Below are 23,093 nucleotides of genomic sequence, written 5' to 3'. Positions count from 1 at the left end.
CCCTATGTTGGGTTATCGATATGAGTGCTACGTACATACGTTGACGTCTCAAGTCCGCCCATCTGCTATGTCGAATCGATCGAGATCAATGGCAATTGCAAGGGGAAACGGATGCTGGAAGTGCAAAGGTACGGATCATGATCAGCCCAGCTTCTAGACGGTCGTTTGACTAACCTGCGAAAAGAGCGCCGTGTTCGCTGTACCGGTGAGCGTCCTTCTTGCACCGCCTGTACACGCCTGGGACACAGCTGCCAGTACGGAATGAAACTCCAGTGGAAAGAGGATGCAGAGGCGAGAGGAATCACCTTCGGGCGTGAAGGTGTCTGGAGCAAGCACAAGCCTGGGAAACAACGCAAACAGGGCGAGACACAACTCGGATTACACCATGTGGTCGATCTGAGGGCCTTCGAAGGTCGGTTTATGTTTCTGAATACTACGTACAGGGACTTTGTCGGTACTGGCAGGAGGACCCGGGAGGAACCGGATCTTGAAGAGCATCAAATTGACGCTGTGACGGATGGTGATTGGCCAGCTTCCGCAACCGATCCACGACAAGTGTTTCTCTCTGAAGATGTTGCCACAACCAACCCAACACTGCTGTCCGCCAGCAGCATGTCACTCTTCACGCCATCGCTATACCAACTCGATTCCATCACCTCTCACCTCCTCCAATACTTCATCGAAAGGATTTGTCCGGCTTGCACTTTGACATCCTCTTTCAACCCGTACCTCAAAGTGATCACGCCCATTGCGCTGTCATCACCCACGTTGTTGCAGGCGGTTCTTGCTGTCTCAGCGGACGAGCTCCGAATAACAAGTGACAGGCAATATACTGACCTGGCATTAACGTACAAATCGAAGGCCCTCAATGGCTTAAGACGGGATATGCAACGAAGTTTACAGTCGGGTGTGGTAGACAATATTGTTGCCACGTCATTAATGCTCTGCTTTTTCGAGATTGCAGCAGGGTGCAATCGGGAGTGGGTGACCCATCTCAAAGGTGCACGAAACTTGTGCGACCTTTACAGGAACTCAGAGAGACAAGACCAAAACTTCAGGCGGTTCATCACCATGTACTTTGTGGCTCATGAAGTTATGGGTCGAACAGCATGGGAAAGTGAGCTGTTGTTCGAGTGTGATCAGTGGTTTGACGGAGATGACGAGAGCGAGATTGACGGGATGATGGGGTGTTCACGGGAGCTGATGAAACTGATTTCGAAAATCTCGAATATGGCGAGTGAACTGCGAAGAGATGAAGGCCCAGCAGAGCAGTTTGCCGAACGACGGAATGAAGTGGGACGCAAACTCTATAGCCTTTACCAGTGGTCTCCAGAGGTTAACCCTGAGTTGGACGCCATCGCAGAGATAAAGCGGTTATCGGCACTCATATACTTCTTTGCTAGGCTTGAAATGGCTGGACCCTCCGAGCCTCGTATGGAGGAATTGACGGGTCAAGTTATCGACATGATGCGTTTACTACCAGACAAAGCCACGTTACTTTGGCCGTTGTTTATCATAGGTACTTTAGGTGTTCAATCTGAGGAAGATCGACGGTTTGTTCTGGATAGGCTTGAGAACATGCAGCGGAAACGGGACCTCGGGAGTATTCGTAAAGGTCGAAAGGCGATTGAGGCCGTGTGGGTAGACCGTGATCTGGGAAGAACTGGAAGCTGGGAGTATCTGGTGGAAGGCAGAGGAGGGCTGTTGAGCTTGGCTTGATGCAAGTTGCGCGATAAATGCGTATGGTGATTAATATGGATCACCATTACTAATATCTATCGCTATATTCCACCCTTAAGCAGCCTCTGCTTGCGTTGTCGTGTATGCTGCAAGACTTCCACTGGCCCTCGGATAAGTTTCCCTCGCCGTCGTCGCACCATTGGCAGTTCCCCCGTTCACTCCGTTTTCGCCTGTTTTAGGCACAGCACCCCATCCACCTCCGGAAGGTGTGTGAATGACACAGCGGTCACCAGGTTGCATGCTCACCATGTTCTTTGGACCGAGATTGATCCACCTCTCCGACCCATCCTCATTGCTAGTCACCCAGTAATTGGCACCACATTGCCCTTCCTCGCCTCCGTTTAAGCCATAGGGACGGTGTACGCGGCGCTCAGTGATGACGCTGAACTTCAACGGAGCGCGACATTGATAGTCGCGGATCACACCGTCACCGCCGTTGAACAGACCACGACCTCCGCTGTCCTTACGGATACTGAATTCACGCATAAGGACAGGATACTTCTTCTCGAGCAATTCGGGATCGGAGATGCGTGTGTTTGTCATGTGCGTGTGAACACCACTCGCTCCATGCCAACCTGGACCAGCCCCGCTTCCTCCGGCGATGGTCTCGCCGAATGCGTAGGCGTGCCCGCTGAGCTTGTTACCGTCCTTGTCGACGCCTCCCTCGCCGAAGAAACCCAGACAATTCATGCAGCCTTGAGATGCTGCGGCAGCCTGGAAGGTTTTCAGGATGAGATCGCAAACTCTTTGAGACGTCTGAGTGTTTCCTGCACAAACAGCAGCGCCTGCGGTGGGGTTAAGGAAACTGCCCTTGGGTAATATGACTTCAATAGGTGCCAAGCATCCCTGGTTGAGGGGAATGTCGGTACCGATCAGGAGACGTAAACAGTAGATGATGGCTGAATAGGTAATCGCGGGAGGTGCGTTCATGTTGCCGTACATCTCGCATGACGTACCGGTGAAGTCGAAGACCGCGCTGCCATCAGGCTTAATGTTGACAGCCAACTTGGCAATAGATCCAGAATCCATGTAATCCTCGCCTTGAAGGATGGTGAAGCCGAACTTCTCACGCGTCCTGAGCAAGTAATCACGAACAGCAATCTCAGCGTTCGCTTGGATAGCGTTCATGTAGAGCTGCACGACCTCACGGCCAAATTCCTCCATCAAGCGCTGAATGAGTACCATTCCCTTGTTATTGGCAGCAACTTGCGCCTTCAAGTCTGACAGGTTGTCGTTGATACGGCGAGAGCCATTACAGCCTTCGTAGTTCCCAGGAGAAAGGAGGATATCGACGATACCGACCTCATCAAACTTGCCATTGTGGATGAGCCTGAATGAACGAATCGCTGCTCCCTCTTGCCATAGCTGAGTCGAGTTGGGCGGCATGGACGTTCCACCAAGACCACCGATATCCGTGTGATGGCCACGAGAAGCGACGTAGAACGCAATCTCCTTGCCAGTGGACTCAAAGACAGGGGTGATCACCGTGATGTCTGGCAAATGCGTGCCACCGGACTCAGGGTGATTGGACACAAGCACGTCTCCGGGAGATAACTTGCCCTTGAGAAGTTCGTGCTGGTACTTCACGGCATAACTCATACTTCCGAGATGGACAGGGACATGAGGGGCGTTCGCAACAAGACCACCGTCTGGTCCAAAGACAGCGCAAGAAAAGTCAAGGCGTTCCTTGATGTTGAGGGAACAGCTGGTTCTTTGCAGAGTGCGTCCCATCTGCTCGGCGATACTCATGAACCTATGACCAAAGACAGACAACTGAACAGGGTCAACAGTTGTCGCCGAGGCAGCAACCTTCGTTGCTGAAATCTCAAGATCAATGATGACATGAGAGGTGATGATACGTGCCTCTGCACCCGGGACTACGACGATGGTCTGTGTCTTGTCGATGATCATGGCAGGTCCTTCGATCTTCAATCCCGGTGGAAGGTTGTCGAGGACGTATACCGGAGTGTCACATCGTCCGATTGATTTGAAGAAGACACTCCTGGTCTCCTTCGATGCAGTCTCGTCAACTGTATCGAACTGCATGTGGCCCAACTCAGCCGCCAGAGACTCGTTGTCCTTAGCACTCTCGCCACTCTTGCCAATGCCTCTGATACGGATGTCATCTACAAGGATCTTGCGGTCGTCCGGGAAGACGAACACGAATTCACGGAGATGTTCCTCCAGGAAGGCAGCCTTGAAATCTCCGCTCTCCGGTTCGAGAATCATTAAAGCTGTGTCCGTACCCTGATAACGGAGGTTAAGGTAGGCTTCAAATGTCATCGACTCCTCTGAGACACCCTGAGCGAGGAGCTCCTTTGCTGCCGTCTCCTTGAGAGCAGCCAGCCTGTTGCGCAATCGAGACATGGAATCAGCAATCAGCTCTTCGCTGCTTGGTTCTTGTGCTTCTTGCACAACCTCAGCGAGTGCCATACCATACGCTGACAAGATAGAGGAGTACTTGTGCAGGATGACTCGAGAGATCCCGAGGTTACAGGCAATCTCACAAGCGTGCTGACCACCGGCTCCGCCGAAAACTCCCAGGTTATGCGCAGCAGTCTCATGACCACGAGCTTCGGTCAACGCCCTGATAGGCCGGCACATCGCTTCGTTGGCAACTTCGATGAAGCCGTTTGCCACCTCCTCGGATGTCATTTCGCGGCCGATGTCGGCGCTGATGACCTTGGTAAGTTCGTTGAACTTCCTGGTAACGATGTCGCTGTCCAGAGGCTGGTCCTCATTGGGTCCAAAGATCTTCGGGAAGTATTCGGGAAGGAGGCGTCCGAGGAAAAGGTTGGCGTCGGTGACCGTTAATGGGCCACCCTTACGGTATGAAGCAGGTCCTGGATGAGCAGATGCACTCTCAGGACCGACCTTGAAGAGACCATTGTGCCAAGATAGTATACTACCTCCTCCAGCGGCGACAGTGTTGATGTCCAGCTGGGGGCTCTGAATGGTGACGCCGGCTGTCGTAGTTTCGAAGACGTGCTCGAATGCGCCTCCGTACCTGCTGACATCCGTACTCGTTCCACCCATATCGAAACCGACGATAGGAGTTTTGCCCTCATACGAGGTTCTTGCGTAGCCGACCACCCCGCCAGCTGGTCCACTGAGGATACCGCGAAGACCACCAAAGCCCTTGTACCCGATAAGACCTCCATCACTCTGCATAAATTCGCACCGAAGTCCGTCCAAGTTGCCTCCTTCAAATCCTTTGCAGAAGCCTTCGATGTATTTTTTGGTTTCCGGGGTGAGGTAAGCATCTGCGGAGGCCGAGCTTCCTCGAGGGACCATCTTAATCATGTTCGCGCCGACTGCGGATGAGAGAGATATATGCGAGAATCCCATCTCGGATGCGATCTCGGCGATGCGTTGCTCGTGGTACGGGTAGATGTAGGAGTGTGCGAGACATACGGCGAGCGTGGTGAAGCCGTCTGCCCGGAGCTTTTCCAAGGATGCTCGAGTAGTGTCTTCATTTAGAGGTTCGAGAATCCTGAGCATGTCACCGCTGATACCACGGACCAGTTCACCAGGGATTTCTTCTGGGTCTTTGGTGGTGCCATCCACATCTTCATCAAATCCCTCAACGGTGATACGTTCATCGATCTCGACAACTTCATCGAAGAGAACATCTGGCTTGACGATATTCAGGTCGAACAGACGTGGGCGCGACTGGTTGCCAATGATGAGAAGGTCTCTCAGGCCCTTGTTGACAAGAAAAACATGTCTGGTACCTTTGCGCTCGAGCAAAGCGTTCGTGGCGACAGTAGTGCCCATACGGATGGAGTGAAGGTGCTCTTTCGGTAGAGGCTGTCCTCGAGGCAACTCATCTCCGAGGTGCATCGAGAGAACGCGACGAATACCTTCGATTGGTGCGTCTTGGTAATTGTCGGGATCAACGGACAAAAGCTTGAAGATGACATCGCCTTTGCCAGGTAACGACGCCCAGACGTCGGTAAATGTGCCTCCGCGGTCGATTGCAATCTTGATTCCAGAGTCTGATGTAGCGTGCATAGTGGTTGGATATAATTCCTTGGATTTCTCAAATGGAAGTGGCGGATCAATCCCTTTTAAGATGGTCCACAAGATATGCGACTGCCATGATCCGGTATCCGAGTAAGTTAGGTCGCTGCGACCTTCATACGCTCCCTCGCGATATCATGGCAGTCATTATCGACTATCGATAGCATCCGACACGGATTGCTGAAATAGTTCATCGACATTTGGTGTACTGTACCGTCCTCGGCGCACCTCTGATCTCGCTTCAAATTCGAGGAAGGTCCGCGCGAGGTGAATGGCGCTAGCGGGGTCCTACGACGCATCTCCGAACCTTATCTGGTACGCCCATAGCTTACGATCAGCCGGAGGGCATCTCGGTTCGCGTGGACCATCCTCAGGATTTATCGTAATCAACACACCAATATCGGCCCTATGTACTCCCCACACAGCCTCGGATCGATAAGGCCGGCGGTTCATTGGTCATTCCCGATGGATCAAGTATAAAGCTGGGCCTGCTCTCGACATTGATCTCGTACAGCACACGATCTAGCTGTTTGCAAACTTACTACAGCACGATGTCCCCTGCGCCTGAGATTGAGATGGAGAAGAAAGTCGTACCTACCCGCGACGTGGAGATTGAGAAAGGTGAAGTGGAGAGCTTGAACCTCGATAGAAAAGATATCGATCAAGCCGCTGCGTTCCTCGCCAACGCCGAGCAGTATCCTCCTCTCACCCCTGAAGCCGAAAAGAAGTTGAAGCGCAAGGTACGTTTGGTCTTATAAAGCAAATGAGCGCTGGCTAATGACGTTCTTCAGATTGACCGCTACATGATCCCCATGTTGTTCCTCACTGCTACCCTAGGCGCCGTCGACAAAGTCGCCCAATCAACAGCCGCAATCTACGGCATGCGTACCGACACCCACCTCGTCGGTCAGCAATACAGTTGGCTCGGCTCAATCCTCTCCCTCGGTGCCCTTGTGGGAATGTTCCCCTCCTCCTATCTCCTCCACCGCCTCCCATCGGCCAAATATTTATGTGGTTGCTCCATGTTTTGGTCTGCTATGACGTTCATGTTGGCTGCTTGCAAGAGCTGGAGTGGGTTGATGGCTGTGAGGTTCCTTATGGGTGCGGCTGAGGCTATCATTGTTCCTGGTATTTCGTTGTTAATTGCGGGGTGGTACAAAAAGAGTGAGCAGCCTCCGAGGAATGCTATTGTCTTTGCTGCGGCGAGTTCCGTGATCAATGGATTCTTGTCGTGGGCCGTGGGTCACATCCCCGACTCTGCTCCCCTTGCGATTTGGCAATACCTTTTCATCATGGTCGGTTCTATTTCTATGGCGTGGAGTATCTTTGTGTTCTTCGCCATGCCTGATTCTCCCATGAACGCTTGGTTCCTCACACCAGAGGAGAAATACCACGCCGTACAACGTCTTGCGGAGAACCAGACTGGTATCGTCAACAAGCAGTGGAAATGGGATCAGGTCCGCGAAGCTATGGTCGACATCAAGACGTGGATCATCTTTTTCTTCAATATCGCCATCAACATTCCAAACGGTGGATTGACAACTTTCTCCGGTATTCTGATCTCCAACCTCGGCTTCACCTCTGTTCAGTCCTCGCTGCTCTCCATGCCCACGGGAGTCATGTCGACCTTGGCGAGTTTCATCTTCTCCACCATAGCCGCAAGATGGATCAATCGCCGTTGCTTGACCTGCATCTTCGCTTGTCTTATCCCGATTATGGGCACAGCCATCGTCTACAGCTTGCCGCGCGATAATATTCCCGGGCAGATGGTCGGTCTCTACTTTCTCTACACCTATTTCGGACCTTACGTGGTCGGTATCTCGCTCGCTCAGGCGAATACGGCAGGCCATACGAAGAAGACCGTATCCTACGCTGTCTTGTACATTGGCTATGCCGTGGGTAACTTGATCGGTCCGCAGACCTTCAGAGCTTCTCAGGCTCCGGCGTACACTGGCGGTACCGTTGCCATGCTAGTCTGTTATTGTGTGTGCATCATGTTGATGGCGGGTTATTGGTGTGTCTGTCGTATCCATAACAGGAGGAAGGAGGCTGCTGCCAGCGGGTCTGTGGGCTTCAACGAGGGAGAACTTGCGGAGGGTTTCTCGGACTTGACAGACTGGGAACAGCCCAGCTTCCGGTATATCAGTTAAGTAAGTAGTAACGAGGGCTTTTATTGTTCGTTTCGTTGGTAGGGTATGGTTAAGGCGCCTTTGGTTTTCAGTTACCTTCTATTCATACCAATTTACTTCACATCTGTAATTGCAAGGGTATAATTCGGTATATTGATATATATCATGGGTATATCTTACTTCCTACATTCTTTCCACCCTTAAAGCGACTTCTCATACTCCATAATACCCTTCAACTTCTCATCCAACTCCTGAATCATCTCCTTACCGGCGGGCAACAGCGGACGACGAGGCTTACCTCCGTAGCCATAGTACTTGTCCATCACGTACTTGGATCCGGGGATGAAGTGCTTGAGGATAGGGTACTCGGCCTTACTGAGCATCTGCCCAAGCTTCTTGGCTTCCTTGTAGTTGCCCTCTGCCCAAAGCCTGTGGCACTTGACCAAAGTCTTGGGAGCGATGTTACCCATACCAGTGATGGCAGCCTCAGCGCCTGCCATGAGGGAGGAGATGAAGAGGTCGGTGGCACCAGACATGACGAAGAACTCCTCCTGAGAGAATGTTGCGGCAATACGAGTCATCTTTCCAACGGAAGAACAGGTCAACTTGCAGCCGACGATGTTCTTATTGGAAGAGGCGATGTCAATGATCAAGTCAGAGTCCATGTCGACGCCGTTCATGATACCGGGGAAGTTGTAGACCATGACACCGATGGGAGAGGCCTCAGCGACATCTTGGTAGTACTGTTTGAGGATCTCCTTGGTAGTGAGCATAGGGTAGTACGAAGGTGGGAGAACGAGGACATAGTCGGCACCCTCCTTTCCGGCGTCTTGACAGTAGTCGATTGTCTGCTTGGTGGAGAGGTAACCGCATCCAGAAATGACAAGGGTATCATGGAAGCCGGCCTCGTCGAGGGCTTGGCGAGTTGCACGGGTAATCTGCGCTCGCTCCTCACGAGTAAGGAAGACTGCCTCGGCAGTGGATCCTTGTACGACGATACCCTTGCATCCGCACTGAGCGAGGTAAACAGAGTGCTTCTTCTGAGTTTCGAGGTCGAGACTCTGATCAGCGTCGTCCTTGAAGAACGTGGTGACGGGGACGTCTGGAGGTCATGTTAGCAATGCCGAAGAGCTTGGATCAACGTCAGAACGTACAAACACCCGAGACGAGCTTTCTTGCTGAAGAACCGTTGGTGGCAGCTGGAGACATTGTAGGGAGTTGTTTGTGATTGACTGAGGATTTCCCCCAAGGGATCGAGGATCTTATAGGGTTTCGTGCTCCCCTCACCGGGCCAGTTCGTTGATTTGGTGGGGCCGGGTCAGTCGGAGCGCAGCCGCCGCACTCAAATTAGCCGTCGGCTGCCGAAACGGAGCAGTGAGGGCCGGTCGTGTCGGGGTAAGATGACCATACTTGTTTTTCTGTCATCAACCAGCCTGGCTAGCTCAATCGGTAGAGCGTGAGACTCTTAATCTCAAGGTTGTGGGTTCGACCCCCACGTCGGGCTTTTTTCCTTTCCCATGCACCCGCTGCCACGTCACAGCAGCTGTCACACGTTGCTGTCAAGGTGGTCTCGACATGGCCGGCGCACAGGCCTAAAGTTGTTGAAGGTGAAAACTTCAGATGTATTGCTCAGGAATTACCTGACCATCAAAACGAAGACAAAAGGGCAAAGCCCGACGTGGGGGTCGAACCCACAACCTTGAGATTAAGAGTCTCACGCTCTACCGATTGAGCTAGCCAGGCTGGTTGGTAATTCACGACGGATACGTCAAAACTCAAACTGAGCTCGCCCCGACGCTAAGGGAGCCCTGCGTAGACCTATCTCATCTTATATGTTAGGTCCCAAGTCCGTGAAGGCTGACGGCAGGTTGCATCCTCCGTGTACATCTGTAACTAGCACCCAGAGGACGGAAAACGCCAAGTCATGTTGCAAGAGTGGTGGCCCTGCTGTAGGTAGTACGCGTGGGAAAATCGAGGCAATGTTAGTCGAAAAATGCACATGATGCGATAGAGAACTGAAGGTAAAGGGAAAGTGTTAACTCATCTCTTTGAGCTGTAGAAGCTATGACCGAGCGGTAAGGACAGTGCGTACATGGTACAGAGTCGGTCTTAAACACGCTATGCACTTTTCTGACGAAAGAGAAGGTAATGATGAAATAATGGATTAACTATGAATGCTCGAAAAACAGATATCTATATTGACGCAACAACTACGTCATTTTGCACCCTTTAGAGGGCCTTTCCACCGACCCACTCGCTCCACCTCTTGACCTCAGAAGGCATTTCACCCTCCTTCAAAGTAGGGATCTTAGCCTGCAAGGCCTCAGCGAACAAAACAGCACACTTAGCATCGTTAACAAGGGTGATGTTGAAATCAACAGCATTCCTCCTCATGATGTAGTCAGCGTCGAGCAAGTCAGCAGCACGAGAGTGAGCAAGGTTGATGACGGAGTCAATCTCGTACTTCTGGAAGACAGCACGAAGGGCACGCTTGTCCTTCTTGGGGAACTCAATCTTGGTAAGCTCACCCTTGCCAGCCAAGACCTTGTTCAAGTGCTCCTCAACAGCGTCGGAAACACAGTACAGCTTGTAACCCATAGGTGCCAAAATCTCAGTGACCTTAGCCAACTCAGGCTTGTTGATGTCACCACCGAGCAAGATACCGCGGCCAGGCTTGGGGACGACGAAGTTCTGAGTAGACTGAAGAGCGGTCCAGTAGGCCTCCTTAGCATCTTTACCGAAACAAGCAACCTCACCGGTAGAAGCCATCTCAACACCGAGGAAAGGATCGGCACCAGCAAGACGAGTCCAGGAGAACTGAGGAACCTTGATGGCAACGTAGTCACGCTGCTCGACCATAGGGTCGACGGGCTCAGGAACATCACGACCCACGAGGGCACGGACAGCGACGTCAATGAAGTTGGTACCGAGGACCTTGGAGACGAAGGGGAACGAACGAGAAGCACGAAGGTTACACTCGATGACCTTCAAGTCAGGGACACCAGTCTCCTCATTGTCGGCCTTGATGATCTGCATGTTGAAAGGACCAGTGATCTCCCAGGCCTTAGCGACCTTAACAGCGATCTCCTTGCAACGCTCAATAACCTCCTTCTCGAGACCGATAGGGGGGAGAATGAGAGTAGCGTCACCGGAGTGAACACCAGCGTTCTCGACGTGCTCAGAAACAGCGTGGATCAAGAGCTTACCGCTGGAAGCAACAGCATCAACATCGATTTCACGAGCACCAGAGATGAACTTGGTGATAACAACGGGGTGGTCAGGGGAAACGGAAGCAGCGTTAGTGAGGGTCTGCTCGAGCTTAGCCTCGTCGTAACAGACGTTCATAGCTGCACCAGACAAGACATAAGAGGGACGAACGAGAACAGGGTAACCGACTGAGTCAGCGAAGTCCTTGGCGGCATCGACGCTAGACAACTCCTTCCAGGCGGGCTGATCAACGCCGATCTTGTCAAGAATCTGAGAGAACTTGTAACGGTCCTCAGCCGCGTCAATCATCTTAGGGTCAGTTCCGAGAACCTTAGCTCCGTTATCCTGGAGCTTAAGAGCAATGTTCTGAGGAAGCTGTCCACCAACACTGACGACGACACCCTGGGCGTTCTCCATCTCGTAAATGTCCATAACACGCTCGTAGCTGAGCTCCTCAAAGTACAAACGATCGCACTCATCGAAGTCAGTGGAGACAGTCTCGGGGTTGTAGTTGACCATGATGGTCTTCTTACCGACCTCACGGAGGGCACGAGTAGCGGAAACACCGCACCAATCGAATTCGACGGAAGATCCAATACGGTAAACACCAGATCCCAAAACCATGGTACCGTTCTCGTTGAACTCAACATCGTTGGTGGAAGCGTTGTAAGTGGTGTACAAGTAGTTGGTGTTGGCAGGGAACTCAGCCGCAAGGGTATCAATCCTCTTAACAAAGGGCGTGACACCGAAGGACTTACGCTTGGCACGAACCTCCGCCTCGGTAGAACCGACGAACTTGGCGACCTGCTTGTCGGAGAAACCGTGCTTCTTAGCCTTGGTAATAAGCTCAGCAGTCAAGCCCTCAAGGGAACCGGCGGCCTTGATCTCCTTCTGAACATTGTAGATGTTCTCGAGCTTGTACAAGAACCACTTGTCGATCTTGGTAAGCTCGTGGATCTGATCAACGGAGTAGTTCTCATTAAGCAAAGCCTGACCAACAGCCCAGAGACGACGGTCGGTAGGCACGCTCAAAGCGTTGTCAAGGTCATCGAACTTAATTCCCTCGAAACCAAGGAAAGAGGGGTCAACCTGACGAATAGCTTTCTGGAAAGACTCTTCGAAGGTACGGCCGATAGCCATGACCTCACCGACGGACTTCATGGCAGATCCAATGTCGCGCTGAACATGCTGGAACTTCCTCAAATCCCATCTAGGAATCTTAGTAACGATGTAATCCAGGGAGGGCTCGAAGTTAGCGGTAGTGGTCTTGGTGACAGCGTTGGGAAGCTCAGGGAGAGTATGGCCGAGAGCGATCTTAGCAGCCGTGTAGGCAAGAGGGTAACCGGTAGCCTTAGAAGCCAATGCAGACGAACGAGAGAGACGAGCGTTGACCTCAATGACACGGTAGTCAAGACCGCTGGGGTGGAGGGCGTACTGAACGTTACACTCACCAACGACACCCAAATGTCTGATGATCTTGATGGCCGCAGAACGGAGCATGTGGTACTCCTCATCACTGAGGGTCTGGGAGGGCGCAACAACGATCGAATCACCGGTGTGGATACCGAGGGGATCGAAGTTCTCCATGTTGCAAACAGTGATACAATTGTTGGCAGAATCACGAACAACCTCGTACTCGACCTCCTTCCAGCCCTTCAAAGACTTCTCGACAAGGATCTGGGGAGTAAGAGAAAGGGAACGGGCGGCCATGGCCTCGAGTTCCTCCTTGTTGTCGGCGAATCCAGATCCCAATCCTCCCAAGGAGTAAGCAGAACGGATGATGACGGGGTAACCAACGTTCTCAGCAGCAGCGAGCGCATCATCGACAGTGCCGACAGCAACGGACTCAGCAATGGGGATGTCGATCTCCTTGAGAGCCTCAGCAAACAAGTCACGATCCTCGGAAGTCTCCAAGGTCTTGATGGGCGTACCGAGGACCTTTACGCCCAAACGGTCAAAGACACCCATCTTGTCGAGCTTGACGCCCAAGTTCAAGGCGGTCTGACCTCCGAAAGTGAGCAGGACACCATCGGGGCGCTCGCGCTCGAGGATGTTGATAAGGTACTCGGGAGTGAGGGGAAGGAAGTAGACCTCATCGGCGAGGTAGTGAGAAGTCTGGATGGTAGCAATGTTAGGGTTGATAAGGATGGTGTGGACGTTGGACTCCTTCATGGCCTTGATGGCCTGAGCACCGGAGTAATCAAATTCTCCGGCTTGTCCGATGGAGAGACCTCCGGATCCGACGATCACGACCTTCTTGACATCGACCTTGGCTCCTTCGCCCTTGACGATGTCGCTTTTCATGTAATCATTGAGAGTGTTACCGCTTGCCTCGAGGGCAGAGCGAGAAGTAGAGAATTGGGCAAGGAGGGAGCCGGTCTTCAAGATCGTCGGACGGATCAAACGAGTGGAAGAAAAGCAGGATGACCTGGCCAAGGAGCGGCCAAGAGCCTTGACAGCGGGAGCCGAAGCCCTCGAGAGATTGGTAAACATAAGGTGCAGTTAGGGTTTAGACGACTGAAAAGGCTTTAACCTGATCCCTGGGTCTTCCAAACTGTGGATCGAGAGTCAGCATTCATAACGGCATAATCGTCGAGCAGAGAGAACGAACCGTGATCGGAGATGTAGTCTGATCTGGTGGATTCTGAAAAGAGCATACAAGTCAAGGTGACCGAGCTGCTCAGTAGATAAGCGATGACGGGGATCGCGTTGGCGGTGTTGTCCTGGGGGTGTATGCTGACGAAGTGCTCGTTATCAGCGCAGCCAGTCTCCCGAGCTTTGACGAAGGGTCCCTCGGCGCGCGCTGACTCGACACTGGTAAACCCCGGCCCAGCCACAGGGAGATTACAGATATCGTTGGAAAATAACGATTTCAAGTAGGTAATGGGTATATGTGATGATGCTACTCCTTCTTTTTAAAGCGTCTTCTTATCCTTCAGTCTTTTCTGCGTCTCCCAGACTCCACGGTCAAGCATGGTCGCCATGGCCAGCAATCCACCCACGGCAGCACAACTGCCAACCAAGAAACCTCCGAACGTTTTATTTCGGACCTGTCTGTTGATCACCTTGATCGGGCTGATATCGTATGAAAAGAAGACTCCTGGGATACCTCCCCTACTATGCACGTGATGAGGCTCATTGGGGTCCAGCCCGCCTGCCAACGACCGTTCGTGACCAGTAACAGAGTACTGATTTGTCTCAATTGCCTCCTTGCCTGACAGGAACTCCCAACGTGTAGCGACGGTCTTGATGAAGTAGACGTAGTTGTAGAAGGCTGTACGTGCCGTTAGCAGAAGTCTCAACGTCTAAACCATAACACATACAGTCAGTTGTACTCTTAGAGGTGCCTTCCAGAGGACCCGAGTACCCGTCCGCGCGATCACCAAATCGCATCTCATTGATCGTATGAGAAAAGTCCCACTGCTTCTCCCGTGCACTCTTGCCAAACTCGTTCAGGTCATGGACGTGCTGTCCACCTTGTCCGGAGAATGACTTCCCGGGTGCGAAGTGGAAGTTGCCCTGAACCTTATTAACGTGGATCGATCCAGCGATCGTGCAGCCTTCGTTCACTTGTTGTCCTAGCTTGTCCTTGTAGTGTTCTTTTTCGCACTGCTCGAAGGCGTTGAGGTCGCCTATGGCCCATCCACTTCGTGCGTATGCGTCACGGACGTCTTCACAGGTGTTGCAGCAGCCAGACTCGGGCGGAGTTGCGCCGTAACAAGGACCGCAGTAGTCATCTGCTTGCAGTGGTGCCGCTTCGGAGTTGAGCGATGCCGTCTCAATGGCGACGACCTTGCCATCACGAGTTTCCCGGCGCTTCTTCATCTCATGCTTCAAGTCGATCTGTGTCTCACCTGACACGTCCATGACATCCTGTAGGTGAACAATCAGCATGAGACTGGCATGTACGACAGCTTCCCCTTACCAAGCTAAGCATCGAGCACGGGATATGCGCGAACGTCAAGTTCAAGTGAATTGTCATCCGCTCTCCACGGGTCTTGTCCACGACCAACTCCGTCGTCTCCGTTATCCGCCGCCAGTCGAGGAACTCGCTCGTTATCAGGATTGAGATCAATGCGAAACATATCAGGGTGACGAGACCACCGGATGTTGTGCGGATTCGGGCATCTTCAGCGACCTAAGAACAGCGTGAGTATGCCAGTTTCGAGATCAATTGAAGCCTCATACCTTCGCAAAGGCGTCTAATCTCCTAAAGGAGGTGCCTTTACCCATGATGGCGGTGTCGAATGGTGGAAGCTGGCAGAATTGCTCGCCGGGTGTTCGCTCGGCCCAACTATCTCGGCCCATACAACGACCGACGTGTCGGGATGCATGTGCCCTCGGGGTGCAGCCGGAGAGCTGTCGAGAGACAATGTATACCTAGGTACATGGGTGGGATGAAGAAAGGCTCAAATAAAATCCAAATCAGAATGAACATCCTTTTGACTTTTTGTAACCCTTCCAAGTGCGGTCGGTGCATTTGCCCTGCGAGCCGCTGTATCAGGACGTACGTGCGGAGTACGGCTTAAGGCGACATAACAGACGGCAAGGCCAGCATTCAGCTCGATCCTATTTCCACGGTTTTAACATCTACTGCACCGGGACGTCCAGATGGCTGACGAGTTCGAGACGATCCGTCGCTTGCAGCAGGAGCGCAATGTCGTGAACGCCGGTCCCAAGAAGGAGGATGGTCAGCGTACGGAGACGAGCAAGGTGTCTCTCAGTTCCGCTGGAGAGGTTTACGACACGGATATCTACAACTCGTCGAAGAGCAAGTTCGAGGGGTACGATACCTCAATTGGTGTCGGTGGAGACGATGATATGGATTTGGACGGTGGTGAAGACAATACCAGACGGCTTGTTGGGCAGTACACAGCGCCAAAGGCTTTTCTGAACGAGTACGTGGAAGAGGATGCGCCAGATCTCATTACTGCGCGCCAGGAGGGCAAGCAGATCCAGGACAGACAAGGCGACTACCAGAACCGTCGCTTCGACCGCGAGCTGTCGCCAACCCGTCAAGACGCCTTCACGGGCAATGGAGAGGAAGGGAGAAGTTATGCGGAAGTGATGAAGCAAGCTGAACTGGAACGTGAGGAGCAGCGTGTGTTGAGAGAGATCGAGCGCAGACGGCAGGAGGGCACACTGGAGGATCATGTGGGGCGACCGGTGCACAGCGAGGCGAACTTGAAGGAGGAGGCGTCAGAGGAGAAACCTGCGAAGAAGAGGAGATGGGATGTCGGGGGTCCGACCGAGTCAGCGGAGGAGCCGAAGAAGTCATCCTGGGCCGATGTGGATGAGACGCCTCGTACCACAAAGCGTTCCAGATGGGACCAGACGCCGGCACCTATGGGTATTGTACCAAGTGCCATTGGCAGTGAAACCCCCGTTGGCAAACGCTCACGATGGGACCAGACACCTGCTCCTGGACAGACTCTCGGAGCTACTCCTGCCGGTGCAGGTGCCGCCCAGACTCCCTTCGGTGCCCTTGTCGCTCAAAGTGCGATTTCTGACGAGGATTTGGATGAGATGCTGCCCAAGGAAGGCTACAGAATTTTGGAGCCGCCACCGGGTTACATGCCTATCCGGACACCTGTTCGTAAGCTCATGGCGACACCGGCTGGTCCCGGTGGTTTTGTGATGCAGGAGGTTGATCCTACGGCTGGTATGCAACAAGCAAAAGCCCTGCCTACTGAGATCCCTGGTGTTGGTGATTTGGCATTCTTCAAGCAGGAGGATATGAAGTACTTTGGGAAGCTCATGGATTCGAGGGAGGAGGGCGATATGTCTATGGAGGAGCTGAAGGAGAGGAAGATTATGCGGCTTTTGCTCAAGGTGAAGAACGGAACGCCGCCGATGAGGAAGACTGCTCTTAGGCAGTTGACTGATAAGGCGCGTGAGTTTGGTGCAGCGGCGTTGTTTAACCAGATTCTGCCGTTGCTCATGGAGCGCACTCTTGAGGACCAGGAGCGTCATTTGCTCGTGAAGGTCATTGACCGTATTCTCTACAAGCTCGATGATCTTGTTCGTCCTTTTACGCATAAGATTCTTGTCGTTATCGAGCCGCTTCTCATCGATGAGGACTACTATGCACGTGTTGAGGGGCGTGAGATTATCAGTAACCTTGCCAAGGCAGCTGGTCTTGCTCACATGATCTCCACCATGCGACCTGATATTGATCACGTCGATGAGTATGTCCGTAATACCACCGCGCGTGCTTTCGCTGTCGTGGCCTCTGCTCTTGGTATCCCGGCGCTCTTGCCTTTCCTTCGTGCTGTCTGCAGAAGTAAGAAATCATGGCAAGCTCGCCACACCGGTGTCAAGATCGTGCAGCAAATCGCTATTCTCATGGGTTGCGCTATCTTGCCTCACCTCAAGAATCTTGTGGATTGTATCGCAAATGGTCTGGAAGATGAGCAACAGAAGGTCCGTACCATCACTGCTCTCGCAACTGCTGCTCTTGCTGAGGCTGCTGCGCCATATGGTATCGAGTCCTTTGATTCAGTCTTGAAGCCTCTCTGGACTGGTATTCGCAAGCACCGCGGAAAGGGTCTTGCAGCTTTCTTGAAGGCTATTGGATACATCATTCCGCTCATGGATGCTGAATATGCCAATTACTACACTAAGGAGGTTATGATTATCTTGATTCGCGAGTTCCAGTCTCCTGATGAAGAGATGAGGAAGATCGTGCTGAAGGTGGTGCAGCAGTGCTCTGCCACTGAGGGTGTTTCACCAGGGTACCTGAAGGAAGAGGTCTTGCCAGATTTTTTCCGGAACTTCTGGACTAGGAGGATGGCTGCTGATAAGCGAATGGCTTCTCAGGTTATCGAAACCACCGTAGAACTCGCACAGAAAGTCGGTGCCGCGGAGGTTGTTGAGCGCGTAGTGGATCACCTCAAAGATGAGAACGAGATGTTCCGTAAAATGGTTGTCGAAACCATTGAGAAGGTCATCGCTGGTCTTGGTGCTGCCGACGTCAGCGAGAAGCTCGAGGAGAGATTGATTGATGGTGTTCTCTATGCTTTCCAGGAGCAAACTACCGAAGGCGACAACATCATGTTGAACGGCTTTGGAACCGTTGTCAATGCTCTTGGCACTCGTTGCAAGTCCTACCTTCCTCAGATTGTATCTACTATCCTTTGGCGTTTGAACAACAAATCTGCCAAGGTCCGTCAGCAGTCCGCAGACTTGATTTCTCGCATTGCGGTCGTCATGAAGCAGTGCGGTGAGGAGGCCCTCATGGGAAAGCTCGGAGTTGTTCTGTACGAGTACCTTGGAGAGGAGTACCCCGAGGTCCTCGGATCAATCCTTGGAGCTTTGAAGTCCATTGTCAACGTCGTCGGTATGACCTCCATGACTCCTCCAATTAAGGACTTGTTGCCTCGACTTACACCCATTCTTCGTAACCGTCACGAGAAGGTGCAGGAGAACACTATCGACCTTGTGGGACGTATCGCTGATCGTGGCTCTGAGTTCGTCAGTGCACGTGAGTGGATGCGTATCTGTTTCGAGTTGTTGGATATGTTGAAGGCGCACAAGAAGGGTATTCGTCGTGCTGCTGTCAACACCTTCGGTTACATTGCCAAGGCGATCGGACCTCAGGATGTGTTGGCTACGTTGTTGAATAACTTGAAGGTGCAGGAGCGTCAGAACCGTGTTTGTACCACCGTTGCCATCGCGATTGTCGCGGAAACTTGTGCCCCCTTCACTGTCTTGCCCGCATTGATGAACGAGTACCGTGTTCCTGAGCTCAACGTTCAGAACGGTGTATTGAAGTCTCTGTCTTTCCTGTTCGAGTACATTGGAGAGTTGGCGAAGGACTACGTCTACGCTGTGACGCCCTTGTTGGAGGATGCGCTTACCGACCGTGACCAAGTGCACCGTCAGACTGCTGCTACTACCATCAAGCACATGGCTTTGGGATGTGTTGGTCTTGGCGTTGAGGATGCCATGCTTCATCTTCTCAACCTGCTCTGGCCTAACATTCTGGAGACGTCTCCTCACGTCATCAATGCAGTAACGGATGCCATCGATGCTATCCGTACTTGCATTGGGCCTGGTGTTATGCTCATGTACCTTCTCCAGGGTCTTTTCCATCCAGCCAGGAAAGTCCGTGAGGTGTACTGGAAGCTCTGGAATAATGCCTACGTTCAGCAAGCTGACGCGATGATTCCCTACTTCCCGAATGTTGAGGATGAGGAACGCCCTGCCGCGCAGTTTGGGCAAACAGTCAAGAACACTTACCAGAGGCACGAGCTTATGATTATGTTGTAAGGGGATAGGAAGATGAGACATGCCATCGTTTATAAGGAGTGGGTTTTATACTACGTTAGGTTACCACCCATAATGCAGTTTTTTGGATAGCCAAAAGTATATCTTTGGTGCCAATATGCTAAACAAACCTCGGAATCTTTCGTAATATCTCCACTAAAATACCTCATCTGCATTCTCGCAGTTCTCCGTAGCATGATCATATTTCTCGCAATTCTCACACCACGGTACCCCCTCCTCGTTGACCATCGGCTGCGCGTCTCCTGAGAAGACAGCAGCACAGTCCAACGCATCATGCCCACCACCGCAAATCTCACATTTTATCTGGTTTTGCGCTTCCTCGCCATATGCACCCTCATCAATTCCATCATATGCACCCTCGCGTCCTTCGACCATCGCCCGTAACCTCTCGTTCTCTGCTATAACATCTTCTTGCTGCATGACGGCGTCCTCGGCCATTTGCGTCAACTCGTCGATGTGCTGATGCAACTGTTCCCGCTGAGCCCTTTCCTGTGCCAACTCTTCACGTAGCTTCTCGAATTCGACGACACCCTCGGTAGTCTTTTCGGTTTGCTGTTGTTCACGTTGTTGATATTCCTCGATTTGGGCCTGGAGTTGCGCTGCGAGCTTTTCGGCAGCCTCGGTCTTTGATGCGAGCTCCGTGACTGTTTCGCGGAGTGACGAAAGTTCTTGCTCGATTTCCGCATTTGCGGGAGCTTCATCTGCCTTTGGTTCTCCACCTGAACTTGCCTTGGCGGCTTCCAATTCCTCCTTGAGACGAGCGACTTCATCCTCAAGGAATGCCACAGCCTGGCGTTTCTGCGGGTGATCATCCGTAAGGTCATCCAACGAGTTCTTCCGGCCAGGCGCTTCAAGTTCACCTGGAGCACCTGTACGCTCCGCACCGGCAGCTCGCAGAGCACGGATCTCATCCTCCATCTCAGAAATATGATGCTGCGCAGATTCGAGCACCGCCTTCAACGCAGCGACCTGTCCTTCTGCTTCCGTTGCCCTATTCCTCCAGATCTCGATTTGCTCAGTGGCTTCGTTTAGACCGGTTTCGAGCTCCCTCGTCATCTCCTCCAAACTCCTCAAATCCTCCATGACGTCTGCCTGTGCTGAGTCCTCGACTGCCATACGAGATTCTTCGTAGAGCCGTTCGAGTTCGTGAATGCGCGCCACGTAGTTCTGTATTTGCTCGTCTGGCGATTGGTGCAGGAGCTCCGACAATTTCGCAATTTCAGCTTCGTACACGCGCGTTGTTTCGTCTGATGATTGGTTGAGAGCATCAATCGTCGTTCTGAAATCTTGCCGAAGCGTTTCGCGCTCTCGCGATAGTCTCTCCAATCTTTCTTCGCGCTCCCGAAGCTGCCTTCTCAACTCATCAAGCTCAGCGGAACGCTCAGCACCAGTACTGGTAGGCTGAGCCTGCGATACGATAAAGCCTTGTAGCTCGGTAAACTCATTTGCCATACGGGATAGTTCCTCTGTTCGGGCGTCCCGTTCGATCTTCAACTGCTTCACTTCAGCAGCTTTCTCTTGTAGAAGTGCTTCCAACTGAGCCAGCTGTCCCTCAAATTCCTTCGCAGTCGTCATTTGTTCCTTGAGATTAGCAATCTCGCGTTTAAGTGCTGCCACATTTTCAACACCAGAAGGTGCCTTGGCTGTTGGAGCAGGTGATCTCACGGCAGTAGGTGTTCTCGCCATGGGCTTCTTCGGTCCGGTCGCCGGACTACTCACACCCAGGGCCTTTCTTGTCACTGACGTACTTGCAGTTGTAGTTGACGACGACGACGACAATGCCGACTTGGTCCGCAGAGGTCCTCGCGAAGGCGTCGTTGCCTCAGCAGATAACGAAGCCATCTTCGGCGGCACTCTCGTCACCTTCTTCGTAAAAATCCCCATTCCCGGTTTCGTCTTAAAATACACTTTCCCAGCAACATCACCCGAGTTCTTCCCCTTGAATCCCTCCAATGCCTCCACACCCACGAACATACCCGGCTTCCCGTCCACTTCTCCAATCCATCGGATGACTCCACGGACTGGGCCTTCGTCACCCATGACTTCGACGGTTTCGCCGATGCTGATATCGTCTAGGGAGGTTCCTGCTGACGGGGTTCCGGGTGCGAGTTTTCGCGGAGACGCGGCGCGGGAAGGAGAGCGTGCTCCGCCTGGACTTGCGATGCGGGATGGTGATGCGGCGCCGTTGAATGCTAGGCGGGACGTGGGATTTGTGTTGAGTTTGCTGAGGGTTTGCGTTCGTGCTGTGGAAGAGGGTGATGCAATGCCCGAGGGAAGGAGAGATTGGCGGGAGCGTGGAGGCAGCGTGCGTGTTGGCGTATTCATTGTGACCGTTCTGAATGCTGCGGAACGAAACGGTCAATGGCTCCGACGATGGATGGTACGAGAACGGACGGTCTATGGGTATCGGGGGTGTATGCTGATTTATTTACGAGCCAGGCGGAGTCCGAACACCTGCAGCGCCGTACTGTACATGGCGGCCCAAACTCTAAACAGCTGCAGTGTGCGAACGTCAACTGGGAGATGGACAAAGTCAAGTACTCAAACTGGTCTGCAATTGGTATAAAGACATATCTCTACTTTTAACGTACAATAACGTACAAATTATCCTTTCCTTCCATGATCAGCACACGCTTAGAAGCCGACCTCCTTGTTGGCAAGGGAGTCGAACTCGGTCATACGAAGGTAAGGCCTGATGACCTTGAGGTTGGGGTACTGGGACTTGGCGTCCTCAGTGGAGACGGAGGGGTGGACAATGACGTCGTCACCACGCTGGATCGGATGTTAGTTATCTTAGACAAGAGGAGATCAGAGGAAGATAGTACGAACCTGCCAGTTGATGGGGGTGGTGATCTTGTTCTTGTCACCGAGCTGGAGAGAGTCAACGCAACGGAGGATCTCAGCAGAGTTGCGGCCAGTGGAGGCGGGGTACTGGAGGATGACACGGATGGTCTTCTTGGGGTCAATGATGAAGACAGAACGGATGGTGAAGGCAATGTTCTTCTCGTCGACGTTGGTGGGGTCCTGGTAGTCAACCATGTCGTAGAGGTGAGCGACCTGGCGCTGGGCATCGGCGATGATGGGGAAGTTCAAGGAGGTGTTTCCGACCTCATTGATGTCCTTGATCCAGCCCTCGTGGGACTCGAGGCCGTTGGCGGACAAACCGATGAGCTTGACACCGCGCTTGGAGAACTCGGGCTCGAGGCGAGCCATCTCACCCAGCTCGGTGGTGCAGACGGGGGTGTAGTCAGCAGGGTGGGAGAAGAGGATGACCCACTTGTCGCCGATGAACTCGTGGAAGGAGATGGGGCCTTTGGTGGTGTCGGCCTGGAAGTCAGGAGCGACGGAACCGAGACGGAGACGGGGAGCTTCAGCAGCCATTATGATTTTTGGTTGTGAGAGTGTGTGTGGGTTTACGAGAACAGGAAGATCAAGGGTCCTTATATGGGGCGGTGCGACGCGGGACATCTTGGAGCGCAGTAGCCCGATGTCGCAATCGCGAACGCAACATCCCCCCGGTTCAAACTGCCTGAGATGCTCGTTGTTGTATTCTCTAGCACAATTGGAAACCGATCCAGGCTTCCGAAGGGCGGCTGATCATACTCTTCATTTTCCGTGACGCGTGATCTGTAGACGCGGCTGCAGCGCCGGCAGCCTCGAGACCATCTCGACTTCCAAAGTAACGACGACAACGACCCCCCCCCC

The 23,093-nt window shown here is 52.7% G+C and overlaps 9 protein-coding genes and 2 non-coding genes across 11 annotated transcripts; 4 read left to right on the top strand and 7 right to left on the bottom strand.

Moving 5' to 3' along the window:
* Positions 1 to 88: 88 nt before the first annotated feature.
* On the top strand, positions 89 to 1,719 carry SAICODRAFT_60541 (uncharacterized protein; the record flags this gene model as incomplete). The annotated part of the gene is made up of 2 exons (XM_019169774.1): positions 89 to 128; positions 185 to 1,719. The coding sequence occupies 2 exons, from the start codon at positions 89 to 91 to the stop codon at positions 1,717 to 1,719; spliced, it is 1,575 nt and encodes a 524-aa protein (XP_019022215.1).
* A 58-nt stretch (positions 1,720 to 1,777) lies between these two features.
* Positions 1,778 to 5,963, bottom strand: SAICODRAFT_67318 (uncharacterized protein; the record flags this gene model as incomplete). The annotated part of the gene is made up of 2 exons (XM_019170304.1): positions 1,778 to 5,738; positions 5,885 to 5,963. The coding sequence occupies 2 exons, from the start codon at positions 5,961 to 5,963 to the stop codon at positions 1,795 to 1,797; spliced, it is 4,023 nt and encodes a 1,340-aa protein (XP_019022214.1). The 3' UTR covers positions 1,778 to 1,794.
* A 375-nt stretch (positions 5,964 to 6,338) lies between these two features.
* SAICODRAFT_60604 (MFS general substrate transporter) lies at positions 6,339 to 7,913 on the top strand (the record flags this gene model as incomplete). Its single annotated transcript, XM_019169783.1, has 2 exons — positions 6,339 to 6,503; positions 6,555 to 7,913. The coding sequence occupies 2 exons, from the start codon at positions 6,339 to 6,341 to the stop codon at positions 7,911 to 7,913; spliced, it is 1,524 nt and encodes a 507-aa protein (XP_019022213.1).
* A 179-nt stretch (positions 7,914 to 8,092) lies between these two features.
* SAICODRAFT_96209 (dihydrodipicolinate synthetase-like protein) lies at positions 8,093 to 9,170 on the bottom strand (the record flags this gene model as incomplete). The annotated part of the gene is made up of 2 exons (XM_019172036.1): positions 9,047 to 9,170; positions 8,093 to 8,994 (listed from the first exon to the last, which is right to left on the bottom strand). The coding sequence occupies exons 1-2, from the start codon at positions 9,099 to 9,101 to the stop codon at positions 8,093 to 8,095; spliced, it is 957 nt and encodes a 318-aa protein (XP_019022212.1). The 5' UTR covers positions 9,102 to 9,170.
* A 153-nt stretch (positions 9,171 to 9,323) lies between these two features.
* On the top strand, positions 9,324 to 9,396 carry SAICODRAFT_t148. Its single transcript has one exon. It is a non-coding gene; the product is annotated as a tRNA-Lys (tRNA).
* A 166-nt stretch (positions 9,397 to 9,562) lies between these two features.
* On the bottom strand, positions 9,563 to 9,635 carry SAICODRAFT_t145. Its single transcript has one exon. It is a non-coding gene; the product is annotated as a tRNA-Lys (tRNA).
* A 486-nt stretch (positions 9,636 to 10,121) lies between these two features.
* SAICODRAFT_21127 (carbamoyl-phosphate synthase arginine-specific large chain) lies at positions 10,122 to 13,844 on the bottom strand (the record flags this gene model as incomplete). The annotated part of the gene is made up of 2 exons (XM_019166377.1): positions 13,711 to 13,844; positions 10,122 to 13,653 (listed from the first exon to the last, which is right to left on the bottom strand). Exon 2 carries the CDS (start codon positions 13,590 to 13,592, stop codon positions 10,122 to 10,124), a length of 3,471 nt encoding a protein of 1,156 aa, XP_019022211.1. The 5' UTR covers positions 13,593 to 13,653; positions 13,711 to 13,844.
* A 166-nt stretch (positions 13,845 to 14,010) lies between these two features.
* On the bottom strand, positions 14,011 to 15,384 carry SAICODRAFT_96205 (DUF1692-domain-containing protein). Its single transcript, XM_019172035.1, has 4 exons — positions 15,288 to 15,384; positions 15,025 to 15,237; positions 14,423 to 14,972; positions 14,011 to 14,373 (listed from the first exon to the last, which is right to left on the bottom strand). The coding sequence occupies exons 1-4, from the start codon at positions 15,330 to 15,332 to the stop codon at positions 14,015 to 14,017; spliced, it is 1,167 nt and encodes a 388-aa protein (XP_019022210.1). The 5' UTR covers positions 15,333 to 15,384; the 3' UTR covers positions 14,011 to 14,014.
* Positions 15,385 to 15,710: 326 nt separating this feature from the next.
* SAICODRAFT_27145 (ARM repeat-containing protein) lies at positions 15,711 to 19,370 on the top strand (the record flags this gene model as incomplete). The annotated part of the gene is made up of 1 exon (XM_019167007.1): positions 15,711 to 19,370. One exon carries the CDS (start codon positions 15,711 to 15,713, stop codon positions 19,368 to 19,370), a length of 3,660 nt encoding a protein of 1,219 aa, XP_019022209.1.
* Positions 19,371 to 19,477: 107 nt separating this feature from the next.
* Positions 19,478 to 20,897, bottom strand: SAICODRAFT_31573 (uncharacterized protein). Its single transcript, XM_019167954.1, has one exon. It carries the CDS (start codon positions 20,838 to 20,840, stop codon positions 19,524 to 19,526), a length of 1,317 nt encoding a protein of 438 aa, XP_019022208.1. The 5' UTR covers positions 20,841 to 20,897; the 3' UTR covers positions 19,478 to 19,523.
* A 1,125-nt stretch (positions 20,898 to 22,022) lies between these two features.
* SAICODRAFT_27143 (mitochondrial peroxiredoxin prx1) lies at positions 22,023 to 22,769 on the bottom strand (the record flags this gene model as incomplete). The annotated part of the gene is made up of 2 exons (XM_019167006.1): positions 22,023 to 22,160; positions 22,218 to 22,769. 2 exons carry the CDS (start codon positions 22,767 to 22,769, stop codon positions 22,023 to 22,025), a joined length of 690 nt encoding a protein of 229 aa, XP_019022207.1.
* Positions 22,770 to 23,093: the final 324 nt, after the last annotated feature.

Source organism: Saitoella complicata (assembly GCF_001661265.1).
Source record: "Saitoella complicata NRRL Y-17804 unplaced genomic scaffold SAICOscaffold_22, whole genome shotgun sequence".
NCBI lineage: Eukaryota > Fungi > Ascomycota > Saitoellomycetes > Saitoellales > Saitoellaceae > Saitoella > Saitoella complicata.
The sequence above is the reverse complement of the archived record's forward strand: the minus strand, read 5'-3'. Positions and strand labels throughout refer to the sequence as shown.